The following is a 19,771-nucleotide window of genomic DNA, read 5'->3' as shown; positions in this document are numbered from 1 at the left end:
GATGCAACTGGTTCCTTCTTGCTGTCCTTTATGACACAATATGATCTGAAGAATTCGACTTGCAAGTCTTGATCTGCCATCATTGAAACAAAGATCAAGTTCTTCTTAATCCCGGGTACATACATCACATTTTTAATATATTTGATATTACCATCAAGCAACATCATTGGAATATTACCGTACCCCTTGATCTGACAACCTCTGTCATCACCGAAATATATGTTAGCTCCACAAGTATTTTCTTCAAAATTTTCGAATCAATGCCTATTACCTGTCATATGTGATGACGCGCCTGAATCTACGAACCATATTTCGGCTTCATCCTCCTCAAGAGCTGAAAGAGCATAATCAACTACGAATAATCGAAGATCATGATTGTGACCTTCATCGGCAAAGTGCCTAGTGTGCTTTCTCTATTTACTTCTAGCCTCATCTTCTTGTTTCTTAAAGCAAAACTTAGCTAAATGACTGATTTTCCCACAGTAAAAGCATTTAATGTCAGATTTGTTAACATTGTTACTAGGAGACATACCTCTAAATGGTCTCTTCTGAAAATTGCCACCGCCTTTTTGTCCCTGTGGTTGTTTCCCTTTGTATAGCTTTGTCTTCGCCATCAAAGCAAGATTGACACTACGTGGTCTCAAATTCTGCCGCCGCTCTTCTTCCTGTATTAGGATTCTGTTGAAGTTTCTAATTTTACTTAGTTAGAAACCCTCCATGCACTTTATCTGATTTATTCCTACCTACTTGTTATTTTCCTTAACAAGTTATTTACAATGTAAATACTGAAAATAAACACTAGTCATGTTCAACATATTATAGATCAACAACTAAAAGAAACAAAAACAAACACACCATATGACACCATTATTTTTGGACTAATGTCTCTGGAAAAACCCAATGTGAGAAAATCGGTGCAGCTATCTGAGGGTTTTCTTATTAAGCAATATCAGAGTACAATCTGGGTGCCGAAACTGGCCTACCCAACAAAGAATTTCCTTAGCAGTAATACCTCTCAGTTTTTGACAAATCTCCTGGCTGAAACCTCGGATAATCCTTCTGACCGCTACTCAGCACAAATCTGCCCTAGAAACCCCAGTGTCAACCTCTCTCTGGATTGCGTCAGCACCTCTCTGCCTCATGCTGGCTCTGCATCACCCTGGATGGGTCTATGTTAGCCTTGGGAGGCCCTGCGTCAGCCCTCTGGCCCTCTGCATCAGCAACGCTGGCCTCTCTAAGGCTTTGCGCAGCGCTCGGCTGCCTCTGCGTGGCCTTGCATGATCCCTGGCTGGCTCTGCGTCACTCTCCTTGGCTACTGCGCTGCTCTCCGGACACTATCTCTGCCTCTCTGTCTCTCTGTACTCAAATGCCCCTCAGTTGCATCTCCCGATCACTAATTCTATCTCTCTTAGCAAACCCCGCTCTAGAGAATAGAATGACTGATCACTCTGGTGTATTCTCCAAGTGACCCTCAAGCCTCTTATACTTTTCCTGTTGACATATCAACGACCGAGATTAAGTCCCTGATCAACGGCTAAGATTAGATCTGGCTTGATCCATGTATTTTGGACCATTCTAACACATATTCATATTAATACGCATTAATATTTTATTTTCCCTAAGTTTAGACTTAGGGACTCGATTAAAAATATTAATTATTTTAATATCTCTTGATCTAGCTAGAATCTGCCCAAGAGGCCGGGTACCTCGAGGATCCTGCCCCTCATCGCCTGTAGCCCGCCTGACTACAGCTCGATGTCACTCTCCTATTGAAGTTTATAAGTTTACTTGGTTAGAAACCCTCCATGCACATTATTTGATTTATTCCTACCTACTTGTTATTTTCCTTAACAGGTTATTTACAATGTAAATACTGAAAATAAACATTAGTGCATGCTCAACATATTACAAATCAACAACTAAAAGAAACAGAAACAAACACACCATATGACACCATTATTTTTGGACTAATGTCTCTGGAAAAACCCAATGTGAGAAAATCGGTGCAACTATCTGAGGGTTTTCTTATTAAGCAATATCAGAGTACAATCTGGGTGCCGAAACTGGCCTACCCAACAGAGAATTTCCTTGGTAGTAATACCTCTCAGTTTTTGACAAATTTACTGGCTGAAACCCCAGATAATCCTTCCGACAACTACTCAGCACCAATTTGCCCCAGAAACCCCAGCGTCTACCCAATCTGGACTGCGTTAGCCTCTCCTAGCCCAGCGCTGGCCTTGCGTCAGCTCTCTGACCCTTTGCGTCAGCTACGCTGGCCTCTCTAGTGCTCTGCGCAACAGTTAGCTACCTCTGCGCGGCCCTACGTGAACACTGGCTATTCTTGCGTCTCTCTGGCTGCTCTCTCGACACTATCTCTGCCTCTCTCTCTCTCTCTCTGTACTCAATGCCCCTCCACTGCTCTCCAATCACTGATTTTATCTCTCTTAGCAAAACCCACTCTAGAGAAATAGAATGACTGATCACTTTGGTGTATTCTCTAAGTGACCCTCAAGTCTCCTTTTATACTTTCCTGTTGACATATCAACGGTCGAGATTAAGTCCCTAATCAACGACTAAGATTAGATCCGGCTTGATCTATGTCTTTTGGACCATTCTAACACAGATTCATATTAATACACATTAATATTTTATTTTCCCTAAGTTTAGACTTAGGGACTCCATTAAAAATATTAATTATTTTAATATCTTCTGATTTGTTTAGAATCTGCCCAAACCCTTTCTGGTTATGGGAGATCTCATGTTCCCCAACCTCTCCACCAAATTTCGTGGCTAGAGCACATCTGATGCTACCCCAAGTCAACATCTCTTTGGTCACTGCGCTGCTCTCCTGGCACTATCTTTGCCTCTCTGTCTCTTTGTACTCAAATGCCCCTCGGCTGCTTCTATCAATCACTAATTCTATCTCTCTTGGCAAACCCCGCTCTAGAGAATAGAATGACTGATCACTCTGGTGTATTCTCGAAGTGACCCTCAAGCCTCCTCTTATACTTTTCCTGTTAACATATCAACGACCGAGATTAAGTCCCTAATCATGGCTAAGATTAGATCTGGCTTGATCCATGTCTTTTGGACCATTCTAACACATATTCATATTAATTCATATTAATACACATTAATATTTTATTTTCCCTAAGTTTAGACTTAGGGATTCCATTAAAAATATTAATTATTTTAATATCTCCTGATCTGTTTAGAATCTGCCCAAACCTTTTCTGGGTATTGGAGATTTCATCTGCCCCAACCTCTCCACCAAATTTCGTGGCTAGAGCACATCTGATGCTACCCAAAATCAATAGATTCCTGTTAGCTCTTCAAATGCAGGGGTTTCCTTCCTTGCAGACAAGTCTGTGATGAACATCTGGTATTCATCCGTCATCCCGTTCAATGTAATTATGACAAGATCGGAATCAGACACCTTCTCCCCGATGTCTCCCAATCTGTCCTTCTGGTCCTTGACCCGTGCAATGAATCCGACAATAAATTCATTCTCCTCCATCCTCATGGAAAACAACTTGCCTTTGAGCGACAAGATGCGATTAGTGTTCTGTGTTTGGTAGAGGTTCTTGAGTGTAGTCCATATGTCATTGGACGATTTACAGTCTCTGATACACGGGATAATATTGTCTTTAACAAACATCTTCAATAAGACTTTCGCCTTATTCTCCCTTTTATCCCAATCCTGCATTAGTGTTGCTGTGCTGCTTGCTGCCATGGTCGGCTTCTGCTCATCGCCACTGACGATCGACCAAGCGCTCGATCCCTCAAGCAATGTTTGTAGCTTGAATTTCCAATTGGTATAATTGGTCCCATCGAGTTTATTAGACTCGTTGAGATAAGCTTCTGTAAAATTGTTCATTTTCGACTGATCGGAATCCCAATCCCTCAATCTACAGTTGATTCTCAACAAGTGAACAATTATAAGCTACAAAAAAATAATAATCTCAAAACATACCAGAACCTTTGAATCGATCACAGATCTGCCACCAAACTGCCCGATCTGCCTCCGATCTGGTCGATTTGCCACCAATCTACCACATCTCTGTGTTTGCAACTCAGATCCGCCACCAAACTGGTAACCTCTGAAGCTCAGAACCATAAAAACACACCATCACTCTTTTAGACTTGAAAACAACGATTTTTGGGGGTGATGAAGAAAATCGCTCTAAGTAAAGATCAGATCATCGTGGGTTTGACCTTCATATCTGCGATGATCATCGCTATTGTCAAGCTAAAAACCGCGATGACCGCTTTGTGCTCAGCTGGAGATATGCTGAGACTTGTGAGAAAATAAATTTCTCCCTGTGAGTAAGGTATGTCACTCGACCACCTAGACTCCGAAATTGTGAGCATTGAGGCTCCTATGTTGCCACTGGGGCACTGTAGCCACGAAGGCTCTGTAGCCACTAGGGCTCTAATGTAGCCAATAAGGCTCTGCAGGTAAATTAGGCTCACCAGATCTGAGCTCCGATACCATGTTAGAAAACTGGAAAGAAAAGAAATGAATTGAATTAACTAGCAACTCACAGGTGAGCAAGCTGCACTTGGAGATTGCACAAACTGGAGTGTACACTCTCATATTCAATTAATCAAAGATGAGACAATAAATACATCTCAAAAGAATAGGGAGTTGAGAACAAACTCCTACAACCTAGGAACTAATCCTAACTTAAGGAGTTACGTTACAACCATGTAACCATTTCTCCATTAATGCAATATAAAATTAATTATTTTCAACCATCTACACTAGTTGCATGCGAATTTTTGATCATCAAGGTATATTCACTTATTTTTTAGCTCATAGTGGTACTATTGATCTAGAGCACTTTCCAAATTGCTCTATCCTAAAGGCTCCAAGTTCCAACAAAGTCGCTTGAAAGAGGGAGGGAGGAAAGAATGTTGTGGGGTGTTGTGTGAGGGAGATGGTAATTGTCTATCTGCCTGCCTCTAAGTGCTTCCTTGTGCATGCATTGACTGATTGTTATCTTTGTAATAAGTTCCCAATAAAAAAGGTCCATTTAAAAATCTCAATTCATAAAATGACAGGTTTATTATACTTTTGATGTCAATTACAAGTCACAAATACAATATCAATTTAGGCCCTTTCTCTCTCTCTCTCTCTATATATATATATATAGAGAGAGAGAGAGAGAGAGAGAGGTGCATCTAGGGGGTGAGGTACTTTATTATAAGCATCTTCTGCATGTATCGTGGGTGCACTTACCTGGAATAGAATTAGGGTTTGATTCATTCAAACAAGGTGCAGTAGTAGAGGTGTCCCTGCAGTTTAACAGAGATGATTTTCTGAGTGCTGCAAATAATTTTGTCTTTCTGACAGTGCTTTTCAGTTAGCATATTTGTTTTCAGATCTAGCATACAGAGGAAGTTTTGACTCTTGAGAGTTCCTTAAGTTTTTCAGCTTTCTAGGGTTAGCAGTTTGTAGATCTGTTTATCATTTACTGAATTTTGAGCAGAGCCCATGATGACCCTAAGGTGAAAACCCATGACAGCAAGACTAGTAAAGAAAATCCACTCAAAAATCTGTTTGAAAATAGCAACATCATGGTCCTTATGTTTGTTTTTTGTATTTATCATTCACTATATATCTTCATCAAGAACCAAGTTAGTGTTGGACATCGAGCAGAACTCTGATAAGAACTCCAACATTTTTACTTTCAAATCAAACCATGCAAGGATCAATGTTTATGTTGCTAACAACTTGTCATTTGATTAATATAATGTTCATTTCTATGAAAAGAATGCAAGGTGTTGAACTTGTTTTTGTTATATTCTGTTATCACTTGAAAGTTGAAATGAATGCTTGGGGATCAAGTGCCAAGGGAATCAAATAATCAGCCAGGGAAGGTGTCGCTGTCACTGGTGCATTCACTCTCTTTTTGGAACTAGTACATGCTAGCTCAAGGGGAGTATCATTAAAAATTGAATTCATATTTTTCTAACAAAGTGACCGGTGCCTTGATCAAGTCAGACAGTGGAGAGAAGAAAGGAGGAATAAGAGGAAAGATTGGAGGGCAATAGCAAGGTTGAATTTTACAATCACAAAAGCTTCAACATCTGGATCTAAAGCACAAAGAGCTACCAAATGACATAATGCTCATTTATGAGACGCTCAGCATAAACAAAAGATAGGATAAATTTGAATCTTTATTCAAACAAATCTGCTTAGTCAAGGAATCAGATTTTCATTGCTCCTAGCTAAAGGGCTTCTTAAATTTGAATTGTGTCATGGAAATCTTGTGTTAATGACTGAGCACGTATGCAAGCACACACTTTGGTACTACAGTTCACAGTTCAAGATTTGGTTGAGTTTTCTTCACATGGGTTCAGAGACATCACTTTCTGTTTGAGATCAGCAGGAGCACATCAAATTTCTAAATTTAGCAGGTGTCCCATGCAACGTGGAGCATGAATGGGAGGGATATTGTTTCAGATGGATACTTTCTGATTTCAAGATTGGTTATTTCAGGAAAATTAATATTTTTGGCAATTGGTTACAGTTTTTAGTTTTCAGTACTGTTTTAAAAGGACGTTATTTTCTGATCATTGAATCTGTCATATTTAGAAATTTCTAATCAGGTTTATGGAGCATCCTTGAAACACAAACTTAGTTGGACTTGGACAACTCAATTTAAGCAAAATTTGACAAGTTCTAATGAAAACTCAATCGTGGAATATTAGAGGTCTAGATTCTGGGTGAAAGCTAGTTGTAGTAAGGAGGAAAATTAATAGTGTTTGAAACACAAACTTAGTTGGACTTGGACAACTCAATTTAAGCAAAATTTGACAAGTTCTAATGAAAACTCAATCGTGGAATATTAGAGGTCTAGATTCTGGGTGAAAGCTAGTTGTAGTAAGGAGGAAAATTAATAGTGTTAATTTGGACAGTTTTTTCCCAAGAAACTCAATCAAGTTTGGAGGATCAAGAAAAGGTGAAGCATAAACTTGGGATAATTTGTAACATCAGAGCTGTAACTACTCCAGAGCCCCAGAGGCATCACCACTCCATAGTTGGAGACAATGTTCAAAATTTACTTTTGGATTGAAAACACATTTAGATAAAGATAATATAAGATAATTTTATTAATCTCCAGTAAATGCAATGAATCAAAGGATTAATACAATGACACTTCATTCCCCAAAGGCCTGTTACCTGCCAGATATACCTAGCAGAGAAAGGAAGAGAACCATCAAAGTTGGACAAGGCACCAGTCAAAGTTTCAAGTCCAGAAGTCCTGCAGGGAAATTTTGCCCCCTTCTTCTTCTCTCTTATTTCTTTATGCAATTTCCATACCCCATGGGGGAATTGGAAAAAATGTTATTAGCATGATGAACTTATGTAAAAGGCTTAGCCTCTGGGGACTTGGTTATTAAGGAAGTTACTCTAAAATGGTTTTTTTCACTTAATTAATTATTTTTTGCTTTTTAGCGGTTAATAATTAATTAAGTTTTTTCACTCACATCCTCCAAAGCTTGAGTGCGTCTTAATAACTAGGCCCTAAAGGAGTTATCTAAGTCTAGGGTCAATGTATATTACCACGCTAAGCACTATATTTAGTCATACATAATTGCATTAGGTTTTATAGGATTTTTTAATAATTAAAAATTTCCCGCAAAACAGAATTTTCTTAAATAACTTTCATGTAACAAATAAAAAGGTGGTACTAGGAGGTTTCATATGGCATGTAGGTACTCTTTTTCCATTCTCAGAGTACCAATATAACCTTAGTTTGATAGGACTTCAAAACTTGGAGTTTGACTGTCAATCACTGATTTTATTTCCCCCTCGTCAGATACAAGTTAAGAAGATGAAAATCTTTCCAAAATGCTCATAGGGATGAAGATAAAAAACACTGATCCTCCATGTGGCCAACTTGATGAGGGTGTTGGCTTCTTCTGAAAATGCACCTGTTTACAGTGTAATTTAACTAGTAAACTTATAAAGAAATATTTGCAAGTTACCAATATTCTTGATTATGAATGTGAATGGATCTTTTGGTTTGAATGTGTCTTATACAAAACCATCGAAACCTCTATAGTTCCAAATTTTGTGGCAAGCTAGATTTTGTCTCGAGGCAAGTGTTTCAAGCACTTCCCAACCAATATTTGTTGGAATCTTGTTATGTCATCTGGACTCATCCATCAAGGCAACTGATGTAAAAGTTTGGTTGAAAATCATGTACAAGACAACATACACTATATCCTTCTTGTGTCACACCAAATATCAGCAAAATTGCTTCTTGTCTAGTTGAATGAGGCAAAATCTTCTAGTGACTTTCACCTATAATGTAATAAACATCAACTGCTGGAACTCTATGCTATGAGAGGCAAAAGTATCATAGGAGCATAGGTGGAAGGCAAAGACAGTTTCTTCCACTTAGAGAGGCAAGTTTGTGGAGCCCTTGTCCTTGGCTTTCAACTTGTCCTTTTGAAAATCACGCATGCTCACTTCATGCAAATCAATGCTAACCTGCGACCCTCATGTCCATGGATGAAGAAACACAATGACCTCCTCATTAGCCAATTGCGTGACTGGGACAGGCATAGAAATGGACGTTCCTTCTTCCATGTTGAAGCACATAATCCCCCAAGGAGGTTAACCAACTTTAGGGTATACAATAAAAAAATTCTTTGCTGAAAACAATCCCATGCCAGCTATCTAGCTCATGAATTACAACCAAATTTTCTGCAAACTGAGCACTCAGGCACATGAGAGTTTGTGAGAGGCCGGGGAGATGAAATAGGCATGAGAAATGCCTGAATTATGACAGCTGATTGTAGAGCTTGCAGACGAGAATGAAGAGGTCGCAAAGAGCTATACCATTGTTCCAATTTTAGGTTGATGAGACACAGTGGCAAAGCTCCCGAATTCGTTGGATTGGATCATGAAGTGATCGTGTGGGCTACCATAGGAAACCACACAAAGTGCCTCCTAGAAACAAACCCCACATACCATTATCTTAGAGAGGACTTTCAATGCGGCTTGGCTGAAGCTCATAGAATCGCAACAGTGTCTGATGCAACAGGGAAGACAATAGACGATGGAAGATGCCAAGATTGAATCCCTTAAGACTCAGAAGACCCTGCCCATCAATCACGCACACAAGAGGAGAGAAATGTGAAGACATTCTCCACATCGAGTTTTGAGGATAATCTCTTTGTGGAAATCCAAAAAAAATGAGTGCAAGGGTTTCTGAAAAAACCCCAGGATGCATAAGGAGCATCGATGAAAAGGCACAGAAAAGAATAATGCAGAGAAAGACTGGCACCAAGTAGAGGAATGGGCAAGGGAATGTCAGACGAGAGTAGAGTGCAGATCTGACAGTCTTTGATACCACTGTTGGATCATACACAGAATGAAAGATAAGTATGAATACACATATAGATACAATTTTCATGACTGTTGGATTCATCTTCGAAGGTCACTTGGACTCCCGATGATGGTTCATATTCCTCACCATAACCCTAATGGATTAGGTGTCTAACACTATATAAAGTTTTGCTCTCTCCATTTTGTACTTGGGGGAAATTTTGCAATGAAGGAATGTTTCAATTAATACGTGGCTATAGATTTCAGTTTAAAAGAGTGAAGTAACCTAATATTGATGGCCAATTTGAACAATAACCCGAACTCCAACTGTTTTTCTTAAACAGGGGTATTTATATTATATTTCAGAGAGATTTAGATATTGAGCAGTAGCCTGGGATTTCAGAGAGAGCCATAGGCATACACTTAATTACATTGATATTCTGATAACACCTTTCTCTAACTATATGAGAAACAAAATTTAGGTATCACTGCAAAATTTTGCCAACTACAGAGAGGAATTGGGGCTGTGCAAAGGCGCTTTTTACAGAAATGTGAATGACATTACAGACTCTTTCAACCATAGGATTTAAATGACATTACAAAATCAACCAGACTGTCTCTTTGCTGGAAACCAAGTCAATGACCTGTGGCAGGAACAAGAGGCTTTTCATCTGCATTGGAGAAGTCTTGCAGGGAGAGACATCTGTAGAAGAGTCATCTGTGGGCAAGCCTGATGAATTTGAAGACAACTTAAAATTTTTCAGCGATGGAGGTGGCACTCTCTGCCTTGCAAACGTGGCTTGAATCCTCTGAAAATAAGAAAAGATATTTTTTTCCATTGTATTTACCTGCTACTCCAGTGAATTGAATTATCCATTGTTTTCTTCTAGCTGTGAGCACAGGCTTCAGACTTCCTCTGCTACTCATCTAATGGTTGCTCCAGTCCTGGCTTTGATAATCTTCACTTCCTGTCTTATTTCATTGGTCATCAGTGATTTTGAACTGTCTTTTGGTTGTAAGCTTGGCCAGTTCACGATGGAAAAGCTTAGTCTCAATTCTGGTTTATCATGTTTGCACCCATCCAGCTGTCCACCTCTTGGTCCAATGTTTTCTTCCATAACAGTAACCTGAACTCCATCCTGTATCCAAACGACATTTAACTAATAGTTATTTTCATTCGGATTTTATTGAAGGACAGAAACTGATAGCTAGCTTCTTTCAAATACCCAATTACTGGTGTCAATGATTTCACTACTTGTTCACATTATTACTAGATAATGCAAAATATAGAACTAATTGCGAACTTGGGTTCACTGTTTAGACCGGTGACACAAAATTAATGAATGGTCATTTTTTGTGTCCAAAGGGTAGGGGAAGTTTATTTGATCTAGTCCTATTAGATCAACTACGTTGAGCAATTATTTTTGGGTTTATCAAAAGGAATAAATTGAGTGTTATTTGTCCAAATTTGTCTAATGATTGAGATATATGAAGTTTGAAGTGCTTTTCATATTAAAGTAGTGTCCTTGCATAGCTCAAAATGATTATCTCTGCAATTATTTTTACAATTAAAAATTAGACGTATCCTATTAGTGCTTTTTGACATTATTCTTTATTTTTCAGGGAAATTCGGTTTCAACAACTAAATTCAATCTATTTACCTTTTTACCTAAGGGTTTGTTTGAGCAGGTCCGTATGTTAGTATGAAATTTTGCTATCTACAGAATTAGTTATATAAATTGTGCTTCCCAAGGCTTTCTGGTTTTATTCTTCATTCAATGTTATTATAATTCTTTTGCTTTCTTCAAAATGCAATTAAATCTTCCAAATATCGACTAGTTGCATTATATGATGATTGTTGAGTTTGTTCTTAGCATATCTTCCATAAACTGAAAAATCCTTGGAACTTTTGTGTAGTTTCGACGGTTGGCTAACCTCTACTTCCTAGTAATTGCAATTTTGTCCCTTGCACCAACCAGGTAAAGTCTGTCTTTTCATGTGTGTTGTTTCCAAAATATAGTTATGTTGTGTTATGATGTTGTTATTTCATGTTATTCTATTAAGAATAAAGTGTTTCCTGTCAATGATGTTGGAATGTCTTGACATTTATTAATATATGATAAGATTGATACAATGCTATGATCAACATGTAGAGGGTTTTAAAATCTTCTTGAATATTTTATTTCTTGACTCATTCCAAGAAAGGATTTTTATCCCAAGAAAAAAAGTCGTTATAGTAGTTTGGTATGCACTTTCTAATCTTTTTAGAGCCCAATAATTGACATCATTTGACCAATCATTGCATGTAGATTTTCATGGTTACACATGGAAGCAATTTGTTGTCACATAGTTGAAGATTTTGGTACAAGTAGGCACGAGCTTTGTTGTGACATTGATTAACTATGATTTTATTTTAAATCATAGTTTAGAATAACTGGGCGCAACTTCACAAAGAACCATAGTAAATGATGCTAAGAAGAGGCAACATGAAGGCAAGAAGGAATATCACTTGGGCACTTTGTGTGGCCTTGTTACCACAAGATCTAGCAAGCCTAGTGCATATCCTCACTAGGCAACCTAGGTATTATGGGAACAAGAGATCAGCCATCACTGTCATCTCAATGGCTTCTCTCTAGCTGTTTAGTGGAGAAATTAATCCCACAAGGGAGGCTTCCCTACATAAGATCCTCAAAAAGGTATTCAATTAAGGAGGGCTTAGTGGTGATTGAAGGCCTAATGATTGAAGGAAAGGTACCAGCGGGGCCTTCAAAAGGCTGATATTAGAGTTGCCTAAAGTTCAAGTACACTTCCCTAATACCTTTATAATCTAGAAGAGATCTGTTATAAGTTAGGGTTTGAGATATACAGGTTACGATGGCATATAACAGCTCTAGAAAATAGCCTATATGGGATAGGATCAACAAAGGACCAATAGGATATGAACGAGGCAAGCTAGGGTTAAGTAAACAATGGTTTTAAATGGCTGAAAATGCATATGACAACAATAAATACCAAGACGTCAGCCCTAATTTTAGGGTTAAAATATTCAATTAATGCTATATTTTGCCTTTTATTATTTATTAAATGCAATCCCTTCCAATAGGGAAATAACATATGGACATAAAATTGGTACAAAATGCAGATTTTAGAGCTAACTGTAACCCTAGTTGCCATGAAATTAAAGAAAGAGAAATCTATAATGATCAACACCTACTAGACAAGAGCCTTTATCTAATTGGTCAATGGAGTCATTTAGGGTGAGGTCAATGATAGAGGTCCTTGGATGATGAGGGTGGAAGATTTAATTTCTTCTTTTAAAAACCCTAGCGTCTTCTCTGTGTGGGAGATTTTAAGGTCAAAGGATGCATGAACCAAGTTCTTTTGATGGATTAATGCAAGACAAATTTTACATACCAAGATGAATCAAGATTTCAAGAAAAGATATTGTACTTTTTAATATGGCACACATAGAAATCCTAATTTCAGAAATATAGCATGCAAAATGGAAGAAAATGACATTAAAGTTACACAATTCCAACAAGAATCACTTCAATCAATCCCAAAAGTCTCTTCATGCAAACATCTCCCTCCTAAGACAATTCGCTCCACAAAAGATCACATTGCGTCTAAGAAGAAAGACAAAAGCTAGTGCACACTCCTTTAGAGAAGAAGTGATTGATCATTGAATGATGATGACGAATAGTGAAAAGTGTGTTGATTTTTCCACGACACTCAAGCATCTCATTTGAGTCTAAAATCTTGAACACAAACACACTCAAGTGCCATAACAATTCTACTTTGCACAACGAAATAACAAACATCAGTGAATCAACTAGTGCACATGACAATTTTTAACTTTTTAAAGCCACTACATGTTACATTACAAAACGTTAATACAACAGCCTTAGGGCTCCCGTACTAGGGATCATGGCCCTTACATACAACCCTGATACAAGGACACAACTAGGGCTTGGTGTCAACTGCTATGACCACCAATCTACCCTGAACAAGATACACTTGACCTACTTGCTGATGTGGCACCCCACAACCCTTTCAGTCCACGTACCTTGAACACATCTGGCGAGTCCCCTTGCCTCCCAATCTGCTGATCACTGCAACTTCATCTTCAACTGCCCAACTTGTCTCTATTAATGATCACAACCCCTTTTGTGTCACTGAACTTTGGCTCATTGATTTGCCCACTAGCAACCCTTTTGCTCCATTAAGAAGTTTGCTCATTGGGTCTTCTGGAACTGCCCTCTTATCAATCACATATCTCCCTACATCAGCTAAACTAGGGCTCCCATAAATATGCCTCCTAATAGTCCAGGTCTCCTTTCATGAACACTGTACTTGAGGTCTTCTATGTGAAAATTTGAGAATCCCACCCGAATCATCTACTGTAGCAACTGATTAAACTTCTCCTATTTGTTAATCACTGAAACAAATTATCTACTGCTTCCTACAATGAATATCGACGCTAATACAACTGCAGCCTTCACTTAATTAAGTAATTTGCTCAAAACAAGAACAAAACAATAGAGAAAAATCCACACAAGTGACACCGTATTTTTTGGACAAATGTCCCCGGAAAAACCCAATGCGGGAAAACCGGTGCAACAAATTTGAGGGTTTTATATTATCAAGCAATAGTTTCTGAGTACAACTCTAGATGCCCTTTCGGCAATCCAGGTCCAGAGAAAATAAACTGGCAAAAAAAACTTAGTGAGATTACCTCACTCTACCCGGCAAATCCCGGCTGTTTTGGCAGCTGAACCAATTGTCCCCGACTATCTCTGCGCTAGCGCTGCATAGGCCCTGCGTTAGCCTCAAAAGGCTCTGCATCAGCTCAACTGGGAAACGTCTTGCCTTCTGGAGAAATTTCCAACCTTCCTGGCTCAGAAATGTTAGCTCCTTTGCAAAACTCAGACTTCTGCTCTGGATGACTACGCTGTCTCTGCATGAGCCCTTCTGGCTCAGTGTCAAGCTCTGCGTGGGCCCCTCCAGCCCAGCGTCAAGCTCTGCGTGGGCCCCTCTAGCCCAACGTCAACCCTTTTGGTGTCTCTTTGCCTCTCTCTGCTGCTTATCCTGGGTCCTGGAGAAAATACTCCATCCCAACTATCCCTGCTCCTCACTACAACAACTCACTATCGAAAATCTCCCGACAGCTGCTTTGCTTTAGAAAATCGAACTTCTGAACTCTGTGTGTGTCTTTTTCAAGTGACCCTCAAGTATCCTTAAATAATATCCCCATTGACATTCAACGGCCCAGATTAGAAGCTAATGTCTTCAAGGACACAACGATTGACGAAGATGAGCATGAGCAGTCTCTGCAAGCTGCAACTGATGACAAGAAAGGCAACCTCATCCCCAAGGGTGTGGTATCTCTCGAAAAGCTCTATGACTTGCAGAACCGCTTCCAAGGGCCAAGGAACAACAAAACCCATAGTTCCACCATGATGCACGAACAGATCAACTTGGGAACAGAACAAGATCCGAAGTTCGTCAATCTCGGTACATGTTGCACATCGCAGGAGCGACAAGCCTTTGTTTGCTTGTTCAAGTAGTACCGGGATGTGTTCGCGTGGACATACGATGATTTGAAAACATATGACACGCGAATAATCCAACATGTGATTCTGATCAAAGAAGGGGTCAAGCCATTTCAGCAGAAGTTGAGAAAAGTACATCCGTCACTTGAACCCCTCATATAGAAAGAACTGACTAAGTTGTTGGATGCACGATCATTTATAGAGTTTGTCATTCTACGTGGGTTTCTAACTTAGTTCTTGTACGTAAGAAGTCCGGGGAGATCCGCTTATGCGTTGATTTCCGAAACTTGAAACACGCCTCGGACAAAGACAACTACCTCGTGCCATTGATGGAACATATTTTATAGACAGTATCTGGAGCGGAAATTTTTTCTTTGCTCGATGGTTTTTCGAGATACAACCAGGTTCTGGTAGCGGAACCTGATAGACTAAAAACTACCTTCCATACCAAGTGGGGTACGTTCGCCTACAGAAGAATGCCATTTGGGCTTGTGAATGCAAGCGCAACCTTTCAGCGCGCCATGGACATCACCTTCCATGGACTTATTGGACAGAGCATAGTGGTGTACCTTGATGATGTGACTGTCTTTTCCAAAAAATGGTCAGACCACATATGCCATCTGAAGAAGATATTCGAGCGATGTCGAAAATATAGGATATCTTTGAATCCCAAGAAAAGCGTATTTGCAGTGTCTAAGGGGAACCTCCTCGGGCACATCATTGCCAGAAGTGGGATCAAGGTTGATCCGAACCGAGTTCGGACGATCACACAGATTCCTCACCCAGCCAACAAGAAAGCCATGCAGTCCTTCTTGGGAAAGATAAACTTCCTCCGGAAGTTCATCTTGGATTATGCGCAGATAGTGAAACCTATGCAAGACATGATCAAGAAGGATGCAATCTATAACTAGGGTAAGAAGGAAAAGAATGAATTCACTTGTATCAAGCAGGCTATAGCAGATGCACCTGCACTTTACAGCCCAAACTTTAACAAGGATTTCTTGTTATACACCTTCGCCTTTGACAATTTGCTTGCTATAGTACTCACTCAGAAGGATGAGCTAAACGATGAACATCCCATCTCCTTCATGAGTGCAAGCATGCAAGGACCCGAACTCAACTACCCTGCCATCGACAAACAAGCATATGCAGTATACAAGGCGGTGAAACACTTCAAACCCTACTTGCTAAAGAACCATTGCATAGTCTTTGTGCCACACCCAACAATTAGATCACTGCTTGTACAACAAGAGTTGGGTGAAAGACGTGCAAATTGGATGACAGGCTTGCAAGAATATGATCTTGACATCAAGCCAGTTCACACTGTCAAGGGTCATGGTCTCTGTAGACTCGTAGCTGAAGCAGTCCATGCACAGGAGGAAGAAGAAGAGCTCACTGGTTGGGAGCAAGAAATCAAGATGTACGATGTAGAGTGAGCACCACCCACTTCATACAGAAACTCTTGGTACAAAGATGTGCGCCAATATCTTGAGCATGGCACCAGATCCTCTCACTTCTCCATGAGACAGAAGAGGGCACTTTGCCTTAAAGCATTACCTTATCAGTTGGTGCACGGAGTGCTTTACAGAAAGCACAACAATGAAATTTTTCTCAGGTGCCTAGAGGCACATGATTCAGAGAAGGTCTTGCATGATCTACATGACGGACTAGCCGGGGGCCACTTCGTGGGAAACACCACTGTGCAAAAAGTCATGCGAGTCGGTTTCTACTGGCCCACATTATTCAAGGATGCACATGCCTATGCTCGCAAGTGCTTGGTCTGTCAGCGATGCACCGACAGAACATGAAGGTCAGCAACCCCGCTGCACCCTGTTGCAGTGACTGAACCATTTCAACAGTGGGGCCTAGACATCATTGGGGAAATCTTCCCACATTCGTCGAAACAACACCGCTACATCTTGACAGCTACAAATTACTTCATGCGGTGGACAAAAGCAGTTTCGCTTAAGCAAGTGAATGACCAGGAAGTCATCAGCTTCCTTCAACAGAACATCATCTCACGATTTGGCGTTCTGGTATCACTTGTTTTTGACAATGCAACTTACTTTTCGTCTTTAAAGCTTTATGATTTTGCATTGCAATATGGTATCGTGCTTAAACCATTAGCTAACCAATACCCGCAGGGAAATGATCTTGCAGAAGCTACAAATGAAAACCTTAACCACATTATCAAGAAGACCATTTACTCTGAACAACGTAATTGGCACTCCGCTTTGACGAATGCTTTATGGGCTGACCGTGTAACACCCAAACCCTCTTTGAACACTTCGCCATACTTCCTGGTTTATGGGAAAGAAACCATCCTCTCGCCAAACATCTACTTGCCTGCTCTCCAATTGTCCCAACTTCCCAAGAATCCCAAGGCAAGCCTTGTTTGCTAGTCCAACGTAGGATGGATACACTTCACAAGTTGCAGGAAGAAAGGATGAAAGCAAAAGAAAAATTCACACTCCACTCAAACCGTATCAAGAGATGGTTTGACAAGAAGTCTGCAGGGAACGCTGACTTCGATGTGGGTGAGTTAGTCTTGAAATGGGACAAACCCCATGAAGACAAAGGCAAACGTACGAAGTTCCAGTCCCTGTGGATTGGTCCATATACTGTTCAAGAAAAGATTGGCCGACACACGTACCGTCTGCAATCACTTAACGGGAGGATTGACAACCTTCCTGTCAATGACCAAGACATGAAGCATTATTTTCAATAGCCCGAGGCTGTGCCCCGTGCCATGTACATAGTTTGTTTACTGCTTGTTGTCTTTTCGCTTTGCTTTGCTATTTTTGCTTCACTTTGTTTTGTTTGCTTAATATCATGCTATTTTTGGTTTTGTCAATAAGTGCTGCCCTCTACTGAGTTTTGGCTTTTGAATGAGTATGTGGCTGAGATCCAAAGAGTCTTGTGACACTGCAGCACTTGGCTAGTCCTGTGTCCGTCTTCTCTGTGCTTGGTTGTAACCTTCGACCGATGAAGTCTTGACATAAAATACGAGTTGTCTGTAAGGGAAGCTCTGGTCCAACCATGAACCTGTGTCCACATTGGGAAACCCCATGCCTGTACTCAGTCTTCTACTCTGTGTGTTCAAGCTTATCCAACTAGTAGATACAGAGAAGGGGAAATCTAAACGAGCAAACTTAAATTAGAGGTCTTACATGCTTCTCTGAAGGATCAACCTCTTCTGCTCTCAATAAGTCGGGATCCCTCTTCCGCCACCAAAATAAATAAGTGCCTATGCACAGTGCTCTTTTAAAAAATAATACAAAGGCAAAAATAGAGAAAGGCTTTCTGCGCAGAGAGGTGAAGCATGCAACTCCACCGGGGTACTGTCCAGGCTTGCTGGTAGTGGAGCAATGTGTGTGTTCCTGCGTGACTCTGTCGGGGTACTTTCAAGGCCTGCTGGTAGTGGAGCAATTCCAGAGATTGAAACTTATACTCTGAAAATTTTAAACTTGCGAGCCAAACTACCCTTCTCGATTTTGAAACACTATGATCAAGTTGAAACTTGTTGTTGTGTTTGACTGAGTTGGCAAAAGGTGAACCATGTCTACCCATGGGGTAAGTGGGGAAACCGAAGTAACCCGCACAAAGATTCAATACTCCCTGATAGACCAAGTCCCTGTGCGGTCAATGGACTGAAACAGAGAAGCTGGTATTCAACCAGTGTGTCACCAAGTGTTGTAGCGGCTACAACACCCTCCAAAATTTTGGCTTGCATCCAATTTTGGAGCCTTCCTTGGTTTTTCCTTGATGATTGCAAACACTTAGGCTCATTCCATGAGCTCGTGTCGAGTCTTTACAATCTCTTTGCTTGACCGTTCACTGGTCATCTTTTAGCATGTTGGTGGCAATGCCATGTTTGCGGTCTTGTTCTGGCTATGTTCAAGGTCTGCCTTTGTGTGAACAAGTTGTGTTCGTTATGTAAACATCTATTGCACTTACACATGAAGTTGTATGCAATGCCGTGCAAGTGTCATCATGGTTGTTCATGTTGATTTGGGGTAGCATCGGATGTGCTCTAGCCATGAAAAATGGTGGAGAGGCTAAAGCACATGAGATCTCCAAGACCCAGAAATGGTTTGGACAGATTGTACCCGGTTTGGGAGATATTAAAATACTTAATATTTTTGATGGAGTTTCTAAGTCTAAACTTAGGAAAAATAAAATATTAATGGGTATTAATATAAAATCGGGTTAGAAGGTTCCAAAAGTCATGGATCAAGCCAAAACTAATCTTAGCCATTGATTTGAGATTTCATATCGCCCCTTGAAGAACCAACGAGAAAAGTATAAGAAGAGGCTTGAGGGTCAGTTGGAGAATATGCCAGAGTGATCAGTTATTCATTTTGCTAGAGCGGGGTTGCTAAATAAAGTTGAATCAGTGATCAACAACGAGGGGCAGTGAGTACGAGACAGAGAGGCAGAGACAGTACTGAGAGACCAACGCAGAAGTAGAGAGAGCGAGAGCAGTAGCCACTCCAGGCTACATAGAGCCCAACAGAAATAGCGCAAAGGCTAGAGGGACCGCGTCATCCACGTAGAGGCTACTGGAGTGACGCAGAGGGTCCTAGAGGGTGTGTAGTGCCTCAAAGGGCTGACACAGAGGGTCTTGGGGTTGACGCAGAGGCCAGAAGGGCCAGCGCTGAGCTTCAGTTGTGCCGGAGAGGGTTTCGTGGGACAGGTTTTCTGAATACCTGTTTCCGAATATAGAGGTATTGTTGCCGTGTATTTTTCTCTGTCGGGTGAGCTGGTTAGGCACCCAATTGTACTCAGAAAGACTGCATAATAATATAACCCTCTGAATAGCTGCACCGGTTTTCCCGCATTGGGTTTTTCCGGGGACATTTGTCCAAAAATA

General features: G+C 40.4%; 1 protein-coding gene across 4 annotated transcripts in view; it reads left to right on the top strand.

Annotated features, from left to right (window-relative positions):
- LOC149225112 (phospholipid-transporting ATPase 3-like) overlaps nucleotides 1-19,771 on the top strand; it is a 471,966-nt gene that overhangs the window by 17,598 nt on the left and 434,597 nt on the right. For all 4 annotated transcript variants that reach the window (XM_089376915.1, XM_089376914.1, XM_089376913.1 and 1 more), the window contains 2 exons: nucleotides 10,970-11,035; nucleotides 11,264-11,325. In XM_089376915.1, coding sequence (XP_089233041.1) covers nucleotides 10,970-11,035; nucleotides 11,264-11,325 — 128 coding nt within the window. The remainder of the gene's footprint in view (nucleotides 1-10,969; nucleotides 11,036-11,263; nucleotides 11,326-19,771) is intronic.

This window comes from Pinus tabuliformis, chromosome J (assembly GCF_031772625.1).
Source record: "Pinus tabuliformis cultivar Carrire ecotype Pingquan chromosome J, CPIR1, whole genome shotgun sequence".
Classification (NCBI taxonomy): domain Eukaryota; kingdom Viridiplantae; phylum Streptophyta; class Pinopsida; order Pinales; family Pinaceae; genus Pinus; species Pinus tabuliformis.
The sequence above is the reverse complement of the archived record's forward strand: the minus strand, read 5'-3'. Positions and strand labels throughout refer to the sequence as shown.